The sequence below is a fragment of the Leuciscus leuciscus genome (genome assembly GCF_965113295.1).
Source record: "Leuciscus leuciscus genome assembly, chromosome: 13".
NCBI classification, from domain to species: domain Eukaryota; kingdom Metazoa; phylum Chordata; class Actinopteri; order Cypriniformes; family Leuciscidae; genus Leuciscus; species Leuciscus leuciscus.
Genome location: NC_138737.1, coordinates 33,874,092 through 33,893,999, shown reverse-complemented (window position 1 = coordinate 33,893,999; position 19,908 = coordinate 33,874,092). Strand labels below are relative to the sequence as shown.

Genomic DNA, 19,908 nt, shown 5'->3' with positions numbered 1-19,908 from the left:
AATTAATAGCATTAATTATATATACATACATGTTGTGTATTGCGTCCTTACGACACCCCATACTGGTTCCCTGTTGTATTGTACATGCGCAGAACAACTCAGTGTCATCTGGATAGTGAATGAGTCAGTAAAGCTGCCACGTGTAAATGCTCGTGTCAGTGTCATCACTCAAGCAGTGCACGATCATCATACGATGCAAATAAATAAATAAAAGTTTTTCCTTTTCATTAAAATCTACTTCATAGTTGACTCTTGTCGGAATGTAGGCCTGTGCCAGTGTGGTTTTATTGTGTTCAGTACAGCCATACCAAAAATATGATAACGTTGAAATTTTATACTAGAGGACAGAATTGACAAAAAATTATTTGAATGTATGAGGGGTTTGAACTTGTCTGAAACCACCATACAAAACATGAAATTAAATTCAAAACCTGATTATAGACCTTCCCCATGTGATTTGCTTATTGCTCAAGGATACAAATGTCAATAATCCCGATGGTGATTGCACTCTCAGTGAATGAGCAGAGGATTATTTCAGCTGTTTGTGTGGTTCTCTAGCGCCCCCTGCAGGTGAGGACTGCAACTACAACATACCCGTCCTAATGTATTCATCTTCTTCTGGTCATCTCGGTTCATAATCCAAATATATAATTGGACCTGTAGTATTATATACAATTGGAAACTCTAGCAATTATTGCAGTGAAGTCTTTTTTTTTTTTTTTTATGTGGGTTTGGATTCGATGACTTTTTTCAAAATGTCAAATCTACTCAAATGAAAAACAAAAAGGAAAACAAATAAGGAAATAAATAAAAATCGATTATACTAGACTATCATGTTTAATAGTTATTGGCCTCCTCAAAAACATTTGGGGTTCAAAAAAAGATAAAACGCCTGTGTACTACAAGATAATGTCTATTTTCTTTTTTCTACAAACATATTTTAACATACAATTATGCTACAAATACAATTAAGGCAAATATAAAACTATACTAAATAATACAAATATCAAGTACACACACATTTCTGTTCAAGCATTCTTTTAATAAGCAAATTCATTAAGTGTCATCCTCCTATAGAGGATATAGTCTCTTGACATATCAGAATGTTGCTATGCAACAGAAATAACAATCCCCTATAGGAGCAGCAGTGATGTGGGTTTCACGTCATAGTGACTGGAACACTGTTTTGACCAATCAGAAGCCAAAACCAGAACTTATTCATATTTCCTGTTTTATTTATTTTTATTATATATATATTTACAAATCTGATCCTCTATAACAGGTTAGCCACAGACCAAATAGTTTCTACATGTAACATTTTATCTATGAATATATTAAAATGTTTGAAGGGCGGTTATAATAGACCGTAATCAAAATGCCTTTGAAAATGTATTTTTTTAATATGAACATAATTTACATTTATATTTATCAGATGCTTTTATCTGAATGACAAATAAGAAATACAAGCAATTCATCTTTAATCGTGGTTCGACACCACTGACAGAAGAGCACAACAGCCAACGGGGAATGAAATGCATTTCTTAATTTTTCATTCATAGCGTATTATTCTATGAAACTGAATCTCTATTAAACAATGAAACCATGATCAAATCCATATAGAATCCATTTAGCATGAAACCAGTAGATTTCTTATAACAATATCTACACGTGTATTATAATGTATGTAATTTGTTCACATATACACAAAATTCTGATTTTTATTTTAACCAGTGCATTGAGAGACAATCTATAAAATATGATGGGCGACCAACCCCAAACCTGTAACAGCCCCGGCCAAACACTGTCCAAACATGTAGGGTAAAAACCCTGCACACCTTAATATGTCTGTAGCTAATACACTGTGTTTGAAGGAGTGTGAGGACACACAGAGTTGTCCTTACAGCGGTGTAACTGTCTCTAGTAAACTCAAAGCTCCTTCTACATGATTGGACACTGAAGGGAAAGGGTGCTGGGTAATTTATTATGGAGAAAGGAATGACATCAGAGGACACCCTTTTCAACATCCACATCCTCTTCTTTCACCTGCAAGAGTAAAGGACAGCAGATTAGCTGAGAAACACTGGAACATATTGCTGGGGGTATTTTGACACTTGGTGTGAAGGAATTCATAGAGCGCATCTTTTTGTTTTAAAGTGCCCATATTATGCTTTTTCAGATATAGCCTTTCATGCATGCAGTGTTACATAACTGTTTGTGAATGGAAAAGGTCTGCAAAGTGCACGATAAATGGAGTTATTGTCTCCCAAAAGAAAGAATCGATTCTGAACTGCCTGAAACGAGTTGTCAGTAATTCCAGTCTCACTTCCTCCATGAACCTACATAGGTTTGTAACAAATTAGCATAATGCCAGCATATGGCCTTTTTTAAAGCATCACAATAGAACGCAGGAAGTAGCCGTGAAAAATTGCTGAAGCAGTGAACTGCATCTTCCGGTTATAGTGTTCACCATGGCTGCCTGTTAATTATCACTGGACATTCAGGCTGCCAAATCTCCTGAAAGGTGGGGTTTTTATTTATTTATTTATTTTATTCCATTTTAATGGTTTAATTAAATTGTTATAACCAATTATTTAAAATGTAATGATTTAAGCAAAACTTTATTCAAAGGTTAAACCAAACTTTTATTTTGACGGGTTGCCGTGTAGGTAGTTCATTGTTCAATGGTGTCATTGAGTCTCTCTGTGTTTTATGATATGACGATAGTTTTTCTCAAATGAAGCTAAAATGCTGCTGAAGTGACTCTCAGAGCGGCTGTGTTGATGAAGTGCATTAATGTCCTCATATAGGCTGAAAACATCGCGAGCGTCATGCGTGCCTCAGTGTGTGTGTGTGTGGTAAATGAAACAGCGCGTCTGTGCCATTCATTCACAGAGACACACAGAACATGCATGATTTCTAGTTAAATGGTCTTTATGCGGTTTAATATTGACAGACACTGGTCTATATCACAATTTTCTTGAAGTTTACTGACCTACTTTTCATCTAAAGGTAACTAAGTAACCACCGGAAGTGCGAGTACACTGCTTGGTGATTTCGAATGTTCCGAAACCAGGAAATGAGATAAAGGCCTATTGGCTGCCCGTGAACAACGACACCATTGTAACGGTTTGTATTACTCTGTATACCAGCGCTGAGGAAGATCTGGAGCTGAAATTCAGAAATGATAATGGGTGTTACGTTTCCGACATGTGCTGTAAATGGTAGACCAATCACAACAGACTGGGTCGTCTGACCAATCAGAGCAGAGCAGCTCTCGGAAAGAAGGGGTTCAGAGAGACTGAATCCTTTATCAAACCATTTCAGACATTGTGAGAAAGGAGCTGATGCAGCAGTGTATATTATGAGAAAATCTAAGTGTTTTTGACCTTTGATGAATGTAAACCTATTGTAGGAGACCTCCAAAACAACATTAAAACCTTTAAAATAGCATAATAGCGGCACTTTAAGAAAATGTGTTGAGAATAGTCCTTAACTCCTCACCTGCTCAACTCCTTCCACCTCGGGGACATAGAACTGCAGCATGTTCTGGATGCCACTCTTCAGCGTGATGATGGAGCTGGGACAGCTAGTGCAGGAACCCTGCAGCTTCAGCTTCACTATACCGTCCTCAAAACCATGATACAACACGTCACCGCCGTCCTCCTGCACTGTGGGCCTGAGGAACGACATGCAGACAGAGGAAAGAAAGTTCCTGAATTAAGAACAACATTATTATTCTTACGACTTCTGTGATTAAACATAAGTGATGATCACAGCAATACATTTAGTTTATTCCTGTAGAGTCCAAATGTACTATTTAGAATGAAACGGTTCAGGATTTTTACACTGATGTTCAAAGGTTTGGGGTTTGTATGATTTCTTGGTCACACTTTAGATTAAGGTTCAATTCTCACTAGTACTAATAAACTAAAAGTACTAATACACAACCAATATCCCAGTAATATGCATGCTAATAAGCAACTAGCTAATATTACGATACTGGACCCTAAACTAAAGTGTTACTTTCGTAATGTTTTTGAACGTATTTTATGCTCACCAAAGCTGCATTTAGTTAAAAAAATACAGTTAAAAAAACTTGTGAAATATGAGTCCAATTTAAAATGTTACAAAATATAGCATGTCAAAATTGAAAACTCTTGATGGAAATAAATGTTATGATGTTATTTCCATCAAGACGTGCATCAGTTTTTGGTCCAGATCTTGTATTGTCAATGCAAGAGTCCAGCTCTCTGTAAAGTCTCCTCCAGCACATACCAAAGACTTTCAATGAGTTTAAGCTCTGGACACAGAGGAGAAGATTCATGTGTGAAAATGATTCTTCATGATCCTCACAACCATTCTTTCACAATCTGAGCCTGATGAATCTTGACATGATCATCCTGGAATATGGCCATGATGTGTCTTCACACATGGTGGTTTAAGAAATGAAAAGCTACACACTCCATCAATTAGGATTAGAAGAACTGTTGCCAAAAATATATCATGGTAGAAACATAATGATCCAATCATAGACTCTTAAGCATTTGCCTATTTAAATCCAAATAGTGTCTTTTTCTTCTTCTTTATTTTGACCTGGCAGTGTATTTTAGCTGTATGTTGCTCCCATATGGACATAACTTTGACACACTCATCTCTGGCTGATGACTGAATACTTTCGTAATTGTAAAAAGCATTTTCTGTAAAGCTGCTTTGAAACAATATGTATTGTGAATTGCGCTATAAAAATAAACTTGAACTGAATTGAATTTGAAGGCTGCATTGAATATAATATCAAAAGTACAGAAATGTACTGTAGTACCTTATGCGTGTGTCCAGTAATTCTTTAATCATGGCCACCACCTCGTCATCATCCTCCGAAGGAGCTGCAGGAGTACGACGTGTACAACATGTGTAAAGATCTTGAACTTAGAGATGATGTCAAGATAACAAGCATGAGAAGAAAAGAAGAGAACGTAATGTTCAACCTGTGTCGGCATGTGGAGCATCGGCTTCATTGACAACAGGAAGTCCAGAGGTGAAGAAGTCCATGATGGTAGCGAAGACGTCTGGTTTGAGCACCTTCCACTGCGTTTCGCCATCAGCCTGAAGGAAAAAAAGAGATGTCATGCTTTTTGACTTAAAAGTTCAATTAAAATAGTGTTTAACAGGGCTGGTAGTTTACCTTAGTAATGGTTATGAAGTCAGGGCCGAAGAAGACACTCTTGACTCCTTCAATTCTGAACAACTGTCTGAGGAATGAAAACAGCATCAGTACAGGCAGGATTCCCTTCAGGTTCTGATAGAAACATAGTTCAGCAAAATGCACAGGAACATTCTCACAAAAACATTTCTAGATTTAAAGCGGTTGTAAGCATTTTTGGGAATTCCACACATAAAATAAAGCCAACAGTCTGACACATATCACTCAAAAAGGCGTCCTGAGAAATCAGTTATCAATCATTAGTGGTGTTTGCAAAGTCAAGCATCTATATGACATCTATAAGACTTATTTTGTTGATCCTGAAACAACATTTCTGTCTGAATATTTAGTCCTAACCATGTCCTTACCCATAACTTACCCCCGAAATCAGAGGGAAATGATAGGTGAATAACACTGATGTAGAAGCACCTAACCCTAACTGTAAGCCTAAACTTGACATAAACTGTAAACATGTCCCTCAGATCTGATTGGTTGATTGGAATGTTGTTTCAGGATCAACAAAGATGTTGATCCTGGAACATGTTGCACTTGGTGAAATCACGTTCACCTATGTTTCTGTTCACTTGAAATTGCCTTGATGTCCCATTCATTACAGTTTTTGCAGTGTCTTTTAATATGGAGCTTATAATATGACAAAACGATTTGAATTTGAATTGTGTAAATTTGAATTATTTGCAAGTGAAATCTAACAAAATTGAATTTTAGGTGGTAGTTTAAATAGTTCTGAATTTGATTTTTTTAAAACGAATATTGAACATTTGAAATTTAACAAACTGAAATGTTTTTATGGCTGAATTTTATAGACGTATTTTCCAACAGCTAGTTTTTTTTTGTTCTGAATTCGTATACTGCAAATATTCAGTTTAAAAAAATACAGATTCAAGTTTTCAAGATGAAGAAATTCGGAACTTCAAATTCAGTTTTCTAAAATTCAAGTTCAAAAATTCAAGTTCAAAAATTCAGATCTTACAGAAAGTAGGTCACAGGTCATCCACAGGGAAGAGTAAAGGATCTCAGATAAGTCGAACAGAGCATTTTGGCTGCACTGCAGTAGTTTTCTGCCAAACGCGGTGGTGGTTCAAGAGAATCCGTGTATCTTTCGTTCAGTCGTTTTTTTATTTAATATTAAGAGTAGAAAAATGAGAAAACAGCTTGAGTATTAGATTTCTAATATTCTAGTAATAATAGTCCGCTGTTGCACGGAGCTTACAAAAATTGTGTATTGCAACTATAGGCTATATTTCATTTCCTCATCAAACAACTAGACTAACGAATGGCTCGGTACAACAGAAGAGCCCAGAAAGGGCTTTCTCTCTGTGTAGACCAGCAGTTGGTCTGAATTTGCTATAGCCTATTTTCCGGACTGTATAGGCTAAGTCACGTTTTATGAAACACGCTGTGATTTATTCCAAAGTGACTCTGGCATATATAATGCATTTAACATTAAATAATATAAATGTTGACTTTCAAAAGTAGGCGCGCCAAGAAGGCTATTCTCTGTATTTTGGTTCATTTTTGGTGAGCGCCAGAAAGATCTAAAGAGACCGAGACGTGCTAAAGCAGCGCATCATGTTGTTTTATTTATTTTTCAATGGCATTATATTTTGTAGTCATTTTGAATGTACACAAATTGACTATAAATAACAGAGTATTAAGTTATTTCCCAGCAGTGGAACAAATCCAAGTGATGGCGCCAGCGCATCGCGCTCTCACACAACATAGCCTACTATCAGACCTGGCGTTGCTTCATATCGCAAACTGCTCATTATCAAAATGAAACACAGTCAAACAAACATATAAAAAGGTATTCTGCCTAATTTAATTGGTCTGTTGTACAATATAAAAGGCAAGCTGTGCCGCACACAGTAGCCTACAGTCCAAACATTTCCCTTGAAGACGCTGATTTAGCCTATAGCCTAGGCTACGTGTATTTTGGGACTCGACTGAAGTATGACGCCTTTTTATTTGTATTATAATATAATATATTAAAATACATCATCTTCTGAGTTTTATGATGTAGCTAGGCCTTTTGTGTTTTATTTAAATTAAAATGTATTGTAATTTACATCTCAAAAGGATGCGCTTTGTGCATTCTCTGACATTACATTTATTTATTCCATTAATATTGAGTATCAATTGATGTTAAACAAAACTGTGTTATTTTCTATGGCAACTAAACTTCCAAAATAAATAATAATAAAAAAGAATTAAAAAAAAAAAGCTCCGCAGCTTTTCCACACAGATTTTGAGAATTGGCCAGCTAAAAAAATAGGCCAAGGAAGTAGACTAACGGCTAGTGTCCGGGAGATGCGTTCATATTTATGAAATAAACATAACTGATTTTGTCTACACCTAAATACATTTCCAAGGAACCCCTAATTATAACAGTGATTAAGCCCAAATGTGGGTGGGGGTAATGAACACAATATGTTTTTTTTTGTTTGTTTTTTTGTTTGTTTTTTGCCCAAATGGTCTCCACCAAGAAAAAACAACAAGAATGAAAAATAAGTAGCCATGTATAGGCCTAATAAAATAATATAGGCTACATAGCCTATAAAAGAGGCTATATTGTGCCCTTTATTACAAACAACATTTAGCCTATTTTAAACGCCAAGCCTAAACAAATTTATTTAAATCGAAACGGTCGCGCATCTCTCATTCAGTCAAAAGTTTTCATATTTGCAATGTAACACGTGGATGCTAACTATTAATATAAAGAAGGCGTCATACTTCAGTCGAATCCCAAAATACACGTATAGGCTAAATCAGCGTCTTCACAGCAAGGGAAATGTTTGGAGTAGGACTGTGTGCGGCACAGCTTGCCCTTTATATTGTACAACAGACCAATTAAATTAGGCAGAATACCTTTTTATATGTTTGGTTGACTGTGTTTCATTTTGATAATGAACAGTCTGCGATATGAAGTAACGTCAGGTCTGAAAGTATGTTGTGTGAGAGCGCGATGCGCGAGCGCCATCACTTGGATTTGTTCCACTGCTGGGAAATAACTATACAGATAATATGACATAATTCGAAACAGTAAAATGTATATTTTTATTTGTATACATTCAAAATGACTACAAAATATAATGCCATTGAAAAATAAATAAAACAACATGATGCGCTGCTTTAGCACGTCTCGGTCTCTTTAGATCTTTCTGGCGCTCACCAAAAATGAACCAAAATACAGAGAATAGCCTTCTTGGCGCGCCTACTTTTGAAAGTCAACATTTATATTATTTAATGTTAAATGCATTATATATGCCAGAGTCACTTTGGAATAAATCACAGCGTGTTTCATAAAACGTGACTTAGCCTATACAGTCCGGAAAATAGGCTATAGCAAATTCAGACCAACTGCTGGTCTACACAGAGAGAAAGCCCTTTCTGGCTCTTCTGTTGTACCGAGCCATTCGTTAGTCTAGTTGTTTGATGAGGAAATGAAATATAGCCTATAGTTGCAATACACAATTTTTGTAAGCTCCGTGCAACAGCGGACTATTATTACTAGAATATTAGAAATCTAATACTCAAGCTGTTTTCTCATTTTTCTACTCTTAATATTAAATAAAAAAACGACTGAACGAAAGATACACGGATTCTCTTGAACCACCACCGCGTTTGGCAGAAAACTACTGCAGTGCAGCCAAAATGCTCTGTTCGACTTATCTGAGATCCTTTACTCTTCCCTGTGGATGACCTGTGACCTACTTTCTGTAAGATCTGAATTTTTGAACTTGAATTTTTGAACTTGAATTTTTGAACTTGAATTTTTGAACTTGAATTTTTGAACTTGAATTTTAGAAAACTGAATTTGAAGTTCCGAATTTCTTCATCTTGAAAACTTGAATCTGTATTTTTTTTAACTGAATATTTGCAGTATACGAATTCAGAACAAAAAAAAACTAGCTGTTGGAAAATACATGTCTATAAAATTCAGCCATAAAAACATTTCAGTTTGTTAAATTTCAAATGTTCAATATTCGTTTAAAAAAAATCAAATTCAGAACTATTTAAACTACCACCTAAAATTCAATTTTGTTAGATTTCACTTGCAAATAATTCAAATTTACACAATTCAAATTCAAATCGTTTTGTCATATTATAAGCTCCATATTTTAATTGATTTTAATTTAATTGAGTCTCGATTTTCAAAATGATGAACTTATTTTACTTCAGAAAATGTATATATTTTTTACAAAGCTTAAAGTCAGCATGAAAGTTGCGTTCTTCTTTTCTGCCCTACTGTGACGTAAATCGGAGTGAACTGTAGGGCGGGACTTGATTTTGTTCACGGGGAATTGATTGGATGGTTGTGGTTTGCTATTGGTGGATCTCATGTGAGTGACAGGTTGTCCCGCCCTCACGCCAGTAGACGCATCATCATGCAAGAGTGTGGGGGAAGTTATTTTGATTAAAGATTCATTTAATTTCAAAAAGTACATATTAGTACATATTAATTGATGGGTACATTCTTATGGTTTGCAATATTTTTGTGATATAAATTCAAATTCATTTTTAAATTTGAGGTTAACCTGATCAGGAAAAAAATTTGTGTTTGGCCAGACAAGGCATTTCAACAGTCAATTAATGGTCAATTTGTGAACTGTTACCAGCCAACTAAGTCCTCTGTAGAGCCAATAAGACCAGGGCTGCGTTTCCCGTAACCTTATTAACGCTACGTCATTCTTAAGTTACACCTTAAGCTGTACCTTATCGTTAATACGTGTTTCCCGAAACGTTCTTAGTTAAGTATACCTTCTGTAAGTCATACGTTCGGAAGGTTGGTCTGGACCACTCTCAGCTTTACCTTATCACTGTTGCAGGTCTATATGAATAGAAGTTTTAATACACCCAGAAAGTGTTCAGTTAGGCTAATTCAAGTGTTTTCATGCAAAAAATAAAACTGTCATTACACTGATTGTTGTTAGATTTTTTATTATATTATTATATATATTATATTATTAATTTAATTAAAGAGCGCTTTTAAAGGCCAGTGAAAGCATAGGCTACTGTCAGTTAAGTCCTAGTCGGACGCTACTTGTTTCTCATGGGCTCGTACGGTATTTTAAACATTTACAGGGTTAAGTCAGTGATTTTAATGCTGTCGCACCCAACCCGCGTAAAAATCCCTGGCCAAATTAGTACCTACTGTTTTTTGACAAACAGGTCGTGTGATAATTTAATTGCGTCTGAATCCACATCTCTGAGTTTACAAGAAGAAATTCAAAATGCACTGTTTAAATCATTTTTGATCACTGCCGAGCACCGTACGTTAGATGTACACTTTTATTACTGAAATGCTGGAAAGTATTTACAAGAACAATATTTCATCGCAGCTCCACCTCAGCGAACAAAAATGGGAAAGAGATGAAAGCACGTAAAAACTTGAAATTGTTATCATGGCAGCAATATTTCATTTATTGCAATATATGATACAATTTTAAAATATGTAGGCTAGGCCATTGGTTCCCAACAGGGGGGTCGCGGCCCACAAGGGGGCCTCAGCAAGCTCTGTGGGGGGTCGCGTCATATTTTGAAAAGTTTTGAGCAATTTGCATAAAATTTTTTCTGTTCAAAATTTAGATAATGAGCGAGTTCATCATGAATCCATTTTCCAAACCGTGTTATATGCTGTGTCCCAAAGTGAAGGCTGCATCCTCCGAAGGCCGTATTTGAAGGCCGGATGGCCGTATTTGAAGGCCGATTGCGTCACCGCGGCGCGACGAAGGACGTCCCAATTCAAAGGCTGCATCCTTGGAAGGTCGCATTTGAAGGTCGATTGCGTCACCGCGGCTCGATGAAGGCTGTCCCAATTCAATTCTCCATCCTTCGAAGGCCGTATATTCGAAGGCCGGTTGCGTCATCGCGCCGCGACGAAGGCTTCCCTGATTCAAAAGCGACGCCAAATGCACCCTTCGTTTCCCCGTGAAAAGAAGGATACATAAATGGACACTTAGCGGCCTATTCTACCCCATAAGTCATTGCGCGCCGTTGACGACAGCATTTATTTACTTATTTTTAAAGGCGGCCGAGACTAGAGATCGGTGGTGGACAGCAAATTCACATTTAAATGTAAGTATTATGTTTTAATTTACTCAAATAGCTAGCGAAACCAGAGTTAAATTTCTTATAAACTTCTTCTTAACTCCTTCGTCACCATTGCGTGGCTACATTTATCATGTAGTTTTAGGCAAAACTTGTGGTAATAACGTTATTAGTTTAACGACCTATTTGTAATATTTGCACTTGTGTATTATAAGAAATATCACTCACCCAATAAAGCCCAAAACAATAAGAAAAGCAGTAGATAAGGCAACGGGGTTTCACTTTTATGTGTTTTTGTAGTGCTGTCATGCTATGTGGTTTTAACCAAATTTTAGTATACAGAAATATGATTTCTTAAGTATTTTGTATGCATGTCTTGATGTGTCATATTTTGCAGTGTTAACAATGCACTTAAGATTGCTCCTCTGTGTTAAGTACCCTTTTCTGCTTTTTTAGAACAATTCAGGAAAAAATGGGTTTATATATATATATATATATATATATATATATATATATATATATATATAAAGAAAAGTAATACACACATCTTTGCTGAAATGTATTGTCCTGTTGTTGTTAACAAGCCATGGTTCATTTGCTCTGCCTTTAGGATTGCAAGTGTCCTGGGACAGGAGAGGGTGTGAGTGGGAAACCCACTGCTGAAACTTGGCCCTGGTGTTGGGACAGAGGCATTGCACCAACCCCCCTGTCCTCATCGCCTCAATCCCTGAGGACACACCAGGGCCGAGTTCAGTAGTGGGTGCCCACGGTGAGGAGGAGCCAGGGGCAGCAGCACCAGCACCAGCAGGAGCACCAGCACGAAGGCGGCGAGACAGGACGGGTTTTTGAACTTGATCAGAGAAGAAATGCAACTACAGAGGGAGGCAGAGGCGAGGAGTGCACAGGAAAGAAGGGAGAGGATGGACAGGCTGTTTTCTCTTCTTGAGAGAATGATTGAAAAACGTTCTACATATTCTTGTTTAACTTTTTTCACTTTTATTTTTTTAAAGAAAAATTATGTACATTTATTTTTATGCTACTTTAATTGTGTAAATAAAAGAGAATGAATTGTTCTGGACATTTATTTTTGTAATGACAGTAATACTTTCTGCATGAAACAAATTCTATACCTTTTTATTTTTTCAAATAAAATTGGTAAATGAAAATCATTTGTTCTATAGGCTACATTAAAGCACTTTTTCCAACTATTTACAAAATACGTTAAACATATCAAAATCAACATAAACATTTAATTTTACAATACATAAAATAAGAAAAAAATGATGTAGACTCTATTGAGCTGAGCTGCTGGACCGGGATGGGCTGCCCCTAAGGCCTCCTGCTGGTGGGACATCATCTGGGATGGTCTCCAGAGCGTTTGAGTGCATATTTCCACTATCCACTAAGTTGTCTACCTACAGGTTTGCAGGGCTGATTCAATCGACGGCTTTCTGAAAAAAGTACTTTTAATAACTACTGCATTTATATTAGGCTACTACTGCATTACTGCGTATATGTTGTTTTTTACTTCTGTATATTTTCAATATTGTCATCCTTGCTGCAAGCTTACAAGAGCGAAAATATCATTAAATGTGAAGGGGGGCCCTAAAATATTTTCTTGGGAAAAAGGGGGTCTCAGACAAAAAAAGGTTGGGAACCACTGGGCTAGGCTATTATAGGCTATTATAGTTTGGATTATCCCATGAGTCCTAATAAATGCAATTTCAACTATTTCTAAAGTGCTTCTTTTATAAAGAACACTGCTTTCTCACATAATGCAGTGAAGCAGCCCCTGATCGAAAGAATAATTGATTCTCGAGCCATCAATATCAACCAATTCAGCAGCATCGCCACGGACAGCACCGGGTAACGTCGCATGTAAAAAGGTGTATCAGCTCCCTAGGCCCTGGTATGGTTCGGGGAACACGCCTAGCAATGGTATATCTTTAGTTAAGTTACACCTTAAGAGACAACGTCATCAGGAAACGCAGCCCAGAATAACAGAGTTAAGAATAAATTATTTGGATTTGGGCCACTAAACCACAACATACAATATCCTAGCATCATGGCACAAACTATCGAACTAATGTCACAAATTAAAAGGCCAATAAAATAGGCCCATATGATGGATAACTTTATTGCTATGGAAATTAATAATATTTGCACAATTAATTATTTATAATATAATATAATATAAACAGTGTTCATAACGTAAGTGTTCATAATACGTTTTTTATATTCTATATTCTTTACTCTCTGTCTACCAAACTGGAAAAGGAGACAAAATGTTGTGCATTCTGATAGAAATTATTGAGGTTATCTCAAACAATGGCAATTAGCACGAATAACCACGATCAGGTGATTATTCAATAATCATGACAGGCCTACCGCTGACATATTCTATGCCAAACCTGGTGAAATCACTTACATTGACTTTAGCTTGTTTACTATTAAACATAATAACTTCTATAGATTACTATGAATCATGATTGATAGTGCATTGCATAAGCAATTAGCTTAAGTCTCCAGAAAATAAAATACATTGCAAAAAGCGTTTTAGACTAGGTAAAAATACAAACTCCACCTTGCCAAGGGTGAACAATAAGCCTCTCTGGGTCCAGCGAAATCCATAGTCCCTGATTCCATCACCATGCGACCAGGGAGAAACTTCAGGCTGTTTGGGTTGGGAGTGTCTTGGGTCTGAATAAACATGTTTCTGACTGATGAGATGAAAGCAGCGTTAGATCCATTCCAAGCAAACACTTTATCATAACATGCAAACCTAAATATTGGCAATACTTACTAAACATAGTGGTTGTTTGCTGTGGAATCTGCTTTCTGCCCACTTTGTGAAGAGAGGGTCTGTTGAGTCCTGCTCCATGGGAACTGCACACATGATGCCTTTGAGCACAGCAAACAACCGGATTATTATACTTCAACAGCAACTCTACAGATTTCTACATTTTCCTGATATGCCTTACTAACAGCAACAATAACATATAAACTGCCCTCTCAAAAATTATTGTAATATTATTTTAGCATTATAACATTTATTATATAATATTGTGCAATATTACTATCGTGTGATACCATATTAATATAATATAATATTGTTGTTTTGTTTTTGTTGTTAATGGTAGACAGTTTCTGACAAATTACTAGTTATTGTTAGTAGAATAAAATTATGGTAACTTAGCATGAGAGCAAGGTTCTACGTTTGAAGAAGATCTCGTTATTACGGTGTTTTTTATGGTTTCAGCAATTGCTGTGGTAAATATATATTTTGATGACGGTTATTATGGTCACCGTGGTAATTTTTTTGTAACGAGAACATTGAAGTAACTACCTTTTGGATTAACTATGCCAGAAATGAGTATAGAAAAGTACACACACATATATATATATATATATATATATATATATATATATATATATATATATATATATATATATAACCAAAATCCAAAAGTGAATAACAGTGGTGATAACAATGTGTTAACTTATGAATAGTCATGACATTATTACTCCAATAAGTACCCTGCATCTGCGTCACTCAAGACCTTGTCAGTGACACTGAAAAATATTATGAAAGTCTTAAACTCAAACGCTTCGCCCGACTCTAAACAATCTGAAAGACATCACTTTTAACTCCTCACTGGCACAAAAACATACAGTAAAAAGCGTAGTATGAACGCATGAACGACTCACGATCTCGTCAAAAGAACAGCTAAATTCCTTCCAATCCCGAATCTCCTGTAAGCAGCCATGCTCGTGAGGCGCGGGCACTAGTGATGTGTCATGCGCAAAAGATGCGGCTCTGAGAGCCGATGCTTTGTAGTGAATCAGAAGAGCCGGCTCGCATCGAGTGAGAGCCGGCTCCCAGTTTTTTTCCTTTCGCTGCTTACAGGCAGAACTTTGTTTTGATTGGTCAGCAATCGCATCGCGGCCAATCAGATGTGAGGATATGGGATCATACTATTATGTAAAAACTGAGAGGGGGGTGAAGTGAAGCGGCACTCCACTGCAAGTTAATGAGTCGTAACAACGTTAATAACGACACTGTCTGTCAGATAGCGGTGATGAGAGTGTGTGAGTTGGCGTATTTGAAACTATGAGTGACACCTGAAAGAGAAGCAGCATCTGGTTCCAGTTTATAGACAATGGAAACAACAAAGCAGTGCGTTCACTGCAAGATGAAAATTACTTTAAGAGCAGGTTCCACCACAAACCTGCATAGACATATCATATGAGAACTGTCCATCCTACAGTGCAGTTAGAGGAGAGAGGGCAAGCTAGCACCCCATCTACAGATCCTGGTGTGTCTCATCCCCAAAAAACAGCAACTGCAGCAGCATCTACTGGTTTCCCCACACATGCAGGTATAACCACTCCTACTGCAGCTCAAAGCAAAATAAGCCAGTTTATACCCAAAGTGATGACCCCATCCAAACAGCACAGCATTGATGTAGAGCTAGCTAAAATGATAGCTACTGATACTGAACGAAATAAATGCATAAAAACACTGCACATGAAAGGGTTTTCAACACACAAACCATTCATTTTTTTCAAAGTTAGGGTAAAATAAAGGCCTACAAAAAATCCTAAATTAAGAGCCGTTCAGGAGTCGAAAGAGCCGGCTCTTCTTTGGGAGCTGAGCCAAAAGAGCCGGCTCTCTAAAAAGAGCCGAACTTCCCATCACTAGCGGGCACGACAACTCTGTTACGTCACTTCCTGGATTTAATGCGGGGCGGAAATCAGACGGGGTTTCTGCTTCTGTCCGCTTATAACAACATATAAAACATATAAAAAATACTATTTATATATATTTATATATATAACACATTAGCATGTCCGTAAAATCTTGTAAAAAATGTAGTTAAAAACTCTTTGAAAATTCGTTGAGATATCCATGTTGGTTTTATATATTTTTGGCATTGAAAATAAATTGGCTACAATTTTCAACAACAAAAATATGCCTTAGGGCTTAGGCCATTAAGTTTTCTGTCTCAGCTGCCCTAAAGATTTTTGCCACAGGAACCTGTTATTTAATTTTAAAAACATTCATGTTTGGATACTGGGTCAAATACTTTTTTAAGGGTGTTAAAATTGCTCTGGATCAATCAAGCAATCAAGGAGCCTGTGCAGAGAAAACTACTCAACTTATTCATCAAATGTAGCCATTTAGAAATAAATAAATCATTTGTATTATTTAAGTGATTCATGTATTTCAGAATGTAATGAAAAATCATGTCATTCAAATGTGCATACGATTAAAATGCTGTAATTTTTTTAATAAAATTAATATTTGAGTTCAAATGGACACCTTTACAATAAATTAAATAAATTCTAGTTATTTTTATTCACTTAAATCCCTTATTATTATTATTATTTTATTTATAAGTATTTTTTTTTTTTTTTATGTATTATATAGGTCAATGACATGGTGTGTCAATCCTGGTGTCCAAAGCATATTCATAATATTAAAAATGTTAACATTTTTAAATGCATTTCATTAAGTGACTCAACTTCCCCCTCTTTAATTACTCATGTGAGAATTCATTATAAATAATTGATCTTTAAGGAACTATTGAGCTCAAAAGTCCTTAAAATTTGAATACAAAAATACGACAAAAATTAAAAAATATATAAATAAAAGTATTTAAAATCTATTTGGGCATAATTGTATTGATGTTTTCAAATATAGTGATAATGCTAAGCTTATTTACATTTTTATGACAGAAAGACTTTGTCATTCCTGGATAACAGACATCAATGACCATTTTGGACCATAATGCATTTTGGTATGTCATGTGTCATGTAATATTGTATCAAAAAGAGGACCCTGAAGGAGCACCAGAACCTTTTCGGTCACTGGTGCACTTTGTAGCAATATCATGAGTCCTTTTGGATAACACTAATACAACATTTATAATGTTTTTATATTAAAAAACTATCTATTTGATGTAAAAGATTACCTTAGGTGATGATAGCTAAGTTGTAGTTTTCCATAGGTGGTTAAGTTAGTGCCTGATTATAAAGAAAAAATATTTGTTTTGTCATTCCTGGATAACAACATCATTCTTGGATAACAGAAAACCTCTATTAGCCAGGACATGTCATCCGTTATCCAGAATGACATATGCATAACAATCTAGTTTTTAATTAACATTTGTAAACTTTTAGGCATAGTTGTTATAGTTATATTATTAACATTAATATTATTTACATCATTTTATGTTTTTTGCCATATTTTTGCTGTCATTCATCTTGATTTCATATGAGTCACATGGTCCATTATCATTGAATTGAATTTTGTAATGTTAAAGGTTGTATCAGCGGTTTTGCGCTCGTGCACAGCTGCACGCGAAGTCGGAGACACGGAGAACACGAGCGCAAAACCTCACAACACCCACCCCCTGTTGGTGATTGGTTGGAACACTATTTATTTTGGTTTTGAGTGGTTGGTGAAACCAATTGTTTTTGTGTGCAGATCTCAAAGCCTAGGCTGCCTACAGAGACGCGTTTTTTTGACGGCCTGCTTATGGGGCGGGCAGCTAGCGGATTGTTAGGAAAGATTAGATGAATGTGATCATTTATGTTTGGGCCTTTTTTGGGCCTGAAATCACTGACACAACCTCTAATGGTCAAATCATGAATAATGTAATCATATTTATCAATATATCAACATTTTATTAAAGCTTTAGTATAGCTTCTGGGGTTTTAAGGTCAATTCTGTCCTTCCAGATGCCTCTGTCTAATAAAGAGAGGCAGAGACAGTTCAGAGCTAGGATAAACGCAGATGCAGAAGCTGACTGAGTGTCTTGGAAAAAAGAGAGCAAGGTATTATCGTGATGACTCAGTGGAATGATAATGTATCAGTAACAAGCAACCTTGAAATATTAATCGAAGAGGTTCACACTCATTTGCAATAAGTCTAAGTGTTTTAGCTGTATATTGTGTTGGACTATACCCTTGGCCATTGTTTTTGAAGCATTATAATTTTACAGATTTTTAAGTAATTAAAAACTTGTCAGTGTCTCTTACTTGGTTTCAAGTTTGAGTGTTGGAAAGAAAAATTATACTGAGGATGGCTTATAAAAAACAGCCAGGACGGCCAGGACAGGACGTGAAAACAGGACATGTCCTGGGAAAACAGGACGTTTGGTCACCCTACCTTCTCTCCACTAACCGATGAAGAAGTATCTAAACTTATCCTCTCCAGTCATCCTACCACCGTCCTGCCCTCTAGACCCCATCCCCTCACACCTTCTACAAGCCATCTCTCCCACACTTCTACCAGCACTCACACACATCATCAACTCATCCCTCCATACCGGCATTTTCCCTACAGCATTCAAGCAGGCTCGGGTAACTCCACTGCTTAAAAAAACAACATTAAACACATCATTTGTAGAGAATTACAGACCTGTCTCTCTCCTACCATTCATTGCGAAAACACTTGAACGCGCTGTTTTCAACCAAGTAACATCCTTCTTGTCTCTGAACAACAAGCTGGATGTCAACCAATCCGGCTTCAAGAAAGGGCATTCAACCGAGACTGCATTACTGTCGGTCACAGAAGCCCTACGGATCGCAAAAGCTGCTTCCAAATCTTCAGTTCTCATTCTCCTGGATCTGTCTGCTGCCTTCGACACTGTGAATCATCAGATCCTTATGTCCACCCTCTCGTCACTGGGCATCACAGGAACTTCCCTCCACTGGTTTGAGTCCTATCTCACAGGTAGATCCTTCAGGGTCGCATGGAGAGGCGAGGTATCCAAAGCACATCAACTGACCACAGGGGTTCCTCAGGGTTCAGTTCTTGGTCCCCTCCTCTTCTCCATCTACAGCACATCACTGGGACACATCATACAGGCACATGGCTTCTCTTACCATTGCTTTGCTGATGACACACAGCTCTTCCTCTCATTTCAACCAGATGATCCCACAATAGCTCCACGGATCTCAAGTTGTCTGGAGTACATCTCGTCATGGATGAAGGAACATCAACTGCAGCTCACCCTGGCAAAGACTGAGCTTCTCGTCCCTCCTGCCAATCCATCTCTACAGCACGACTTCACTATCCAGCTAGATTCATCATCAATCACCCCATCAAGATCGGTCAGAAAGAGTAATATTGGATGACCAGCTGACCTTCACAGACCACATTTCAAAGACAGCTCGATCATGCAGGTTTGCACTGCACAACATCAGTAAGATCAGGCATTTCCTAACTGAGCATGCAACACAACTTCTCGTCCAGGCCCTGGTTATCTCTAGGCTTGATTACTGCATGCTCTTCTGGCTGGACTTCCATCATGGTCAACTAAACCTCTACAAATGATTCAGAATGCTGCAGCTCGTCTTGTCTTCAATGAGCCCAAGAGGGCCCACACTGTAAAAATAAAAGGTGCCTGGAGGAACCTTTTGGGGTTCTTCACTTTGCCACACCGGCGGAACCGTCTGTAGATCCTCTAGGCACCCTTTAAAAAGGGGCGGTTCTCTGAGGAACCACACAGGTTTCCTGAGGAACTCTTATATAAGGCACTGTGTGGAACCATTGTGGGTGCCTCCAGGAACCAAATTTCAATTTTATTTTATTTGTATTAAATTCATTTCATGTTGTTACTATGGTTACC

At 37.0% G+C, this 19,908-nt stretch overlaps 1 protein-coding gene across 1 annotated transcript; it reads right to left on the bottom strand.

Annotated features, from left to right (window-relative positions):
* Positions 1–897: 897 nt before the first annotated feature.
* On the bottom strand, positions 898–15,068 carry nfu1 (NFU1 iron-sulfur cluster scaffold homolog). The gene is made up of 8 exons (XM_082188815.1): positions 14,978–15,068; positions 14,073–14,170; positions 13,854–13,989; positions 5,183–5,249; positions 4,986–5,103; positions 4,820–4,883; positions 3,502–3,676; positions 898–2,043 (listed from the first exon to the last, which is right to left on the bottom strand). The coding sequence occupies exons 1-8, from the start codon at positions 15,034–15,036 to the stop codon at positions 2,002–2,004; spliced, it is 759 nt and encodes a 252-aa protein (XP_082044941.1). The 5' UTR covers positions 15,037–15,068; the 3' UTR covers positions 898–2,001.
* Positions 15,069–19,908: the final 4,840 nt, after the last annotated feature.

Bases quoted from the DNA above. Each gene is read 5' to 3' on its own strand.
- nfu1 (XM_082188815.1), bottom strand. From the start codon at position 15,036: ATGGCTGCTTACAGGAGATTCGGGATTGGAAGGAATTTAGCTGTTCTT. The intron at 5,250-13,853 runs GTGGAGTTTGTA...TTCATTCCTCAG, and splicing joins TATTGTTCACCCTTGGCAAG to ACAGTTGTTCAGAATTGAAG. The intron at 5,104-5,182 runs GTAAACTACCAG...TTTTTCCTTCAG, and splicing joins ACTTCATAACCATTACTAAG to GCTGATGGCGAAACGCAGTG.